Source organism: Triticum aestivum, chromosome 3B, assembly GCF_018294505.1.
Source record: "Triticum aestivum cultivar Chinese Spring chromosome 3B, IWGSC CS RefSeq v2.1, whole genome shotgun sequence".
Lineage (NCBI taxonomy): Eukaryota > Viridiplantae > Streptophyta > Magnoliopsida > Poales > Poaceae > Triticum > Triticum aestivum.
Window position 1 is genome coordinate 754,843,693 of NC_057801.1, and position 6,308 is coordinate 754,850,000.

At 44.2% G+C, this 6,308-nt stretch overlaps 1 protein-coding gene across 1 annotated transcript; it reads left to right on the plus strand.

Moving 5' to 3' along the window:
* Positions 1 to 379: 379 nt before the first annotated feature.
* On the plus strand, positions 380 to 3,717 carry LOC123072227 (uncharacterized). Its single transcript, XM_044495796.1, has 2 exons — positions 380 to 1,611; positions 3,357 to 3,717. Exons 1-2 carry the CDS (start codon positions 401 to 403, stop codon positions 3,367 to 3,369), a joined length of 1,224 nt encoding a protein of 407 aa, XP_044351731.1. The 5' UTR covers positions 380 to 400; the 3' UTR covers positions 3,370 to 3,717.
* The last annotated feature ends 2,591 nt before the right edge of the window (positions 3,718 to 6,308 follow it).

Genomic DNA, 6,308 nt, shown 5'->3' on the forward strand with positions numbered 1-6,308 from the left:
CTATTTTCAATGAGGGAAGCCAACACTCCGACTGATTTATGTGCTAAGCACGCTACTAGTCTTATACAAGCGCTGATTGCTGGATTGATGAAAGTTCGAGGTTCCTTGTTAGAACCCCTGTGACCGATTGTAACCAAATTTCTACAGTATTAAGCAATAAAGATCCCTGAGTTTTGAGTGAAAATCAAAATGTGTGCATCTATCTATAAGAAAACGAGAACTGATCGCTTGCTTTGTTACTCATATTACGGGCTTGATGGGCCCTCGTTTTTAGTTCGGGTTGGACTTGGATGGGCCACGGCTAGGAGCCCAGCAAGGGGAGGCAATCTCGGATCTTTTCTATTCACTCCATCGTCGACCTGCCTCGATCCCCTTTCTACCCAAACCCTGAACCCACGGAATGGAGGGCGAGACGCAGCCGCCGCCGGACAGTATGGAAGGCGAGGCGCGGCCGCCGCCGGCGTGTGTATCCAAGGTGCTCGACGACGACGACCTCCTGACGGAGATCATCATCCGCGTCGGCTTCCCCACCAGCCTCGTCCGCGCCGCCTGCGTCTGCAGGCGCTGGCTCAGCCACGCCTCCGACCGCGCATTTCTCCGCCGTTTCCGGGAGCTCCACCCGCCAAGACTCCTCGGCTTCTACCTTGCACAAGGCTATCCGTACGACGCCGCACGCTTCTTCCCGATGCTGCCTCAGCCCCCGGAGCTCGCTGCTGTCATCCGCCGCACAAACTTCAGCCAGAGGCCATTCTTTTCCAAAGAAGAAGGGGGTACCATGGTGGGCTGCTCCAACGGCCGCGTCATCACCCGCCGCCTAAACTTCAGCGTCCTCAACAACTGCGTCCTCGCCTACGAGCTTGTATTTGCAGTGCACAGCCCACTGTGCTATGACTATGACCATGGTATGGCCATCCTCCCAGGATTACAGCTCGGAATGCCCTGTTTGTACAATTGGGCACAACTCTTCTCCAAAGTAGAAAGGGATGGCTCGTCCTACTTTTATGTCACCGTGGAGGATACCATGGAACCTAAGATGAATGTGTATATGTGGCAAGCTGGTGATGATGCCTGGCACAAACATCTCACCTTGGGGTCAGACCGTCTTTTGCATCCACAATCTACTCCCAAAGGCGTACTCGTTGACAACAAAATCTATTTTGCGGCCGACAATGCAATTGTTATCCTGGATTTGACATCCTCAATCTTATTGACAACTCAGCTCCCACACGGGGTGGATTTTGATCTAGGCACCACCATGTTGTCGCGGGTCAATGATGGTTCTGGTCTATATCTCATCCATATCAAGGAGCTTCAACTTCATATCTGGCTCCACAATGGGGACAATTGGTTGCTGGTGGACACCATTTGCTTGAGCGAAACATTTGCTGGTTTGCTTGAGGATGAGCTTACTGTTGATATCCGGATAAACCATGTGGGGGACTATAATGGGTTTGTATTCTTGGAGATGGGTCGATCCGTACTCTACTTGGATGTCAACCGCAGGACGCTGTGTAAAGCGTACGAGATGACAACAGAGGAGAAATGTTTGGGTGATATCTATCCTTTTATGATGACCTGGCCTCCCATTTTCCCTACTCTCAGTCCTGCGAGGTTTGCCTTTTAACCTTTTGGTGATCTGTATAGTGTACTTGTAGAGTTTACATAGTTTTGCAATGTGCATTGTGCCTCTCACTGTTTAGTATAGCTATGGAGTGCTGTTACATACCCCCTCCGTCCCAAAATTCTTGTCTTAGATTTGTCTAAATACGGATGTATCAAGTCACGTTTTAGTATTAGATACACCCGTATCTAGAAAAATCTAAGACAAGAATTTTGGGACGGAGGGAGTATGTGATTGATTCTTTAGATCAAACAATACTAGTCAAGCCACATTATAGTATTCTTGCCGTGGGGTAATTTGAAATCACTTATGTATTGTTTCCTTAGGCCTTTTAACAATACTAGTTAAGCAAGATTAGTGAATGCTTGACGTAAGATGATTTGAAATCACCTCTGTATTGATTTACTGGGACATCTAACAATACTAGAGGCGGCATTAGTGAATGATTGATGTAAGATGATTTGAAATCACTTGTGTGCCGAGGAATATTGCAAGGTGTCTACTTGCGGTCATAGTAGGGTACCCTTGTGTGTGGTTTTCGGTGTGTAAAATGATGTTGTGGATAGGTAAGCGTAAAAAGAGAAGTAGGAGTTAAGGAGGGATACAGGTTTGTTTCCTAGTCACTAAAAGATTACAGAAGTCCCCCTTTAGATATGCTACCATAGTAGATCCGTGATTGACATTTACTTCCCTGGTGCTACTCGGACGGCTACATATATCCGAATCCAACTATCGCATGTATACTGTCAGTTTGTCACCCTTAATTAATAGGTTTCAGCGAAGCTAGTCATATTTCTGTGGGCTCAATATTAGTTGCAAAATTACACATGATAGTGTCGATGGTTCTTGTCGTTTGCTAGACGTGTACTGAAGTACTAGTATCAGACTATGGCAGACCACTCAATGGAATAGTTACTTTTGTTCAACCTTGTGCTGTTTCCAGAACTCAACCTTGTGCAATTTGTAGTCTTACACTTTACTGAACTATCAGTGCAGAATTGCAAATTGGACCTGCAAAAGTAGTATAAAACATCATGTAAGAGGATGAAGAGCTAAAAAGATGCCTAACCTTGTTATCTGTTAGAGTGTTGACCATTATGTTTTCTTGCACAAAAATAGACAGAGACCCATCAAGCCTGGAACTTGAGCTTCCCATTTTCTTAATATAATCATGGTGTAGTTTTGTACAGCCTACTTCTCAACTGTGAAGCTCAAGCTATGTATGAGATTGCTAATGCTTGTTTTTTCCCCTCAAATGTTTCCTAGTGGATCATATGTTCTTTTTCCCAAACGCAAGTGGTGGTATTTTTACGCTGTTGCTCTTGAGCTTATTCATGATTTGTGATCCAGATATATCGCAGTATTTTTTTTCCTTTTATATGACATTGCTAGTCCAAGCTATCAGTGGCTAGTTTATGTTTGTGTGGAATTTCTCCATCTGTAACCAGAGTTTTGGTTTGTTGGAATACAAACTATAAAATGGAAATACGTGTGACTGGGATATGAAAACGAAGGCATTTAATCTTTATTGCTGCAGACTTTGGAAATGAAAACTGCATTGCTTGACCAAATTCACCGCTTTAATTTATTAAGCGCACTAAACATTTAACTGTTGTTGGACTAGCCACTTGTCTTGTTAGCCCATCTTATATTTTGATGCTTAATGTGGCAAACTGAATTTATTCTGATGCTCAATAACCTCCATCTGGATACTTCCTCTGTTTCTCTGAAACAGGAATGCCACGTGAAGGGATACGAGGAAGCTTTTGGATGACTTGTGACTAAGGGCGCCATCAACGAAGAGCACAGGGGCTGCACATTTCGAAAGTACTCCCTCCATCCCAAAATTCTTGTCTTAGATTCATCTAGACAGGGAAGTATCTAACACTAAAGCGTGACTAGATAGTAGATACATCCGTATTTAGACAAATTGAAGACAAGAATTTTGGGACGGAGGGAGTAGTTGTTGTAGCCGTGTTCATTTTTACTGGTATAGCGGATCAATTAGGCAACAGTAGTGCCACTCTGTTAGCGACCAATTAATTCCTCTGTTTCGTCGTCTAGAAGACCTGTATGCCGAGTACCTCTCTTCTGTTTGTGTTGGTGTCTTGTGTGGTTCAACTGCTTGCTTTTGTTGTCGAACAGCAGATTTAGTACTGCTTCAGCTGTTAGTAGTGGTATTTCTGGAGAGGTGTCTTATTGTTCAGCATTGCAGATTCCAGTTAGGGATGTGTAGCTAGCTCTGGTGTAACAGTAAAAGCTTTGTTGAAGCCACAGTCTGTCTAATCTACATGGCACATGTGCTGGATCAGTATTCTTGTCGTGGTTGTAGTTCCAATTTTAGGGCTCCTTTGATTCAAAGGAATTGCATAGGATTTTTAGAGGATTTGGACCCTTAGGATTTTTTCCTGTAATGCTTGTTTGATTCGTAGGATTGGCATCCTTAGGAATTTTTTCATAGTATCCATTTGTACTACATTTTGAAGGAAAATTTCCATCCACTCAAACCTCTTTGTATAATTCTTTTGTTTTTCCTGCGCTATCCAGGGGCGGAGCCAAGGGGGGACGAGCCGCGTCGTATACGAAGTATGCAATTGTACGCCAGGTAGATTAAGCTACGTGAAACAGACTTAGGACTAAATGGCCCCCACTAACAATGCCCTCAAGGCTTGGAGCCCAGGAGCTTTCCTAGTTAAAGCCCATATGTATTTCTTGGTCAGCCCACGCTAGAGAAAACAAACAGCCAGGTAATTCTGGAATCTGACGAGGCCACGAACCCACGATCGAGGGCATCTATCGTTCGTTTCGGCGCCGAGCCGCCGTCCGCCGACACACCGGGCACACGCGCTCGCTTCACGTAGACGCCTAGGAAGTTCGACGATGGCATCTGTAAAACGGGTCAACACCGGCGCTGAAGGCAGAATAATCCTGCGGTGAGTCTCCTTAATTCCTTTGTTGATTTATACTGTGAAATATCGATGATGAAGTGATTCGCATCTGGCTCCAGAAGACTGGAAACCTTTTGCTTTAGATGGAATTAATTAGGTGTAGCAATTTCTTGTTTTATTCTCACAAATAAGTCCTGTATGCACTGATTTCATCATCCAAGTTTAAAATTTCGCTCTTAGTTTTAAATTTCACCCTTAGGACAACATAGCACGACTCACGTCAGATCTAAGGTATATCACCGGCTCATGTCTATGCTATCACAAATTACTATTATTATTAGATATGCACAAATTGTTAGATGCTTGTTTGTATTTTTGGGACTATTATAAATCTACCAGTTTGTATGCATGATGGCTAGAATGTCAAATTAGTTGATACACAAACTACCGATCAAATATTCTAGCACCAGTAAATTTAGTTAACAAGCTAGAATCGCCATATAGGATTATCAACTTTATTTTATGTGTTTTAGGTGTAAGAGCCACATTCAAACTAATAAACAAAAATACATTTTTCTAACTGCAAAATACATATTATTTTGTGTTCCTTTATGTATGGTCATTTTCAGAAGAAAAAAAAACTTTTATGTGTTCATTGTCTTCTTCGCCCCCCCTATGGTCAAATCCTGGCTCCGCCCCTGGCGCTATCAAACATTCTTTCAAATCCTGTAGGATACTATAGGACATGCCATCCTATTCCTACATTTTTCCTATTCCTTCATTTTGACAATCCTGCGAATCAAAGAGGCCCTTATTGTACTGGTAGAGAGGGGAACCAAAAGCAGTTGTCAGTAGGCTCAGGTGAATGCATCAGGTAAGAGTCGCAATTGTGCAGAAGTTTCTAAATACAAATCCTAGAGAAACATGCGCTGTAACCTGAGCCAGAAGATCTAGGCCCATGGGCCGGTGTGATCTGTGAATGGGCTGACACTATTCACACGATCGAAGATGTTCTGGGGTGCTCGACGCACGTATAATCCACCACATGCACGGCGGCGGCGGCGGCTCGCTGGTGCTCATCCCCACAGCTGATCGTTGATGGTCCTCGTCGTCGTGCCGACGCCGTTGTAGAGCTTGTCGGGCATCAGCCTGCCATTGTTGAACTGACTATTGCGACACATCCCGCAGGCCATATGATCTCATTAGCCCGTAGGATCGTTGGTGCAAGGCCATGGGCGAATCTCACGGCTGCCCGCTCATCGTCATCGACGCAACCATTGACGCTATAGAACAGGAGAAGTGCTGTCATCAACGATCGACATTCATGCTATGTACTCCGTACGATGACAAGAGACTGAATTATGAAGTGATGAAGAAGGTGGTGGCCAATCCGTGAAAAGGTAGAGCTGGTTCGAAACCTCATGGACCCCAAGAACTACGCGGAACCATTGATGCTATAGAACACGAGAAGCGTTGTCCTCAATGATTGAAATTGATGCTATGTACGATGACAAGAGACTGAATTATGAAGTGGTGAAGAAGGTGGTGGCCAATCAGTGAAAAGATAGAACTGGTTCGAAACTTCATGGACCCCAAAAACTACGAAGAAGACAAAGGGGTTGCCTTATTAGCGACGGGCAGCAAATAGCCTGCCGATTTTAAGAGCTCTCGTGACTTTGGCAACATAGATGAGTAAATTACAAAAGACCACCACACATTAGGGGGCTAGATGGATATCAAAGCAACAATCATCTTTGACGAAAAAAACCCACGACGATTGGGGCATGGGTTGAACACAT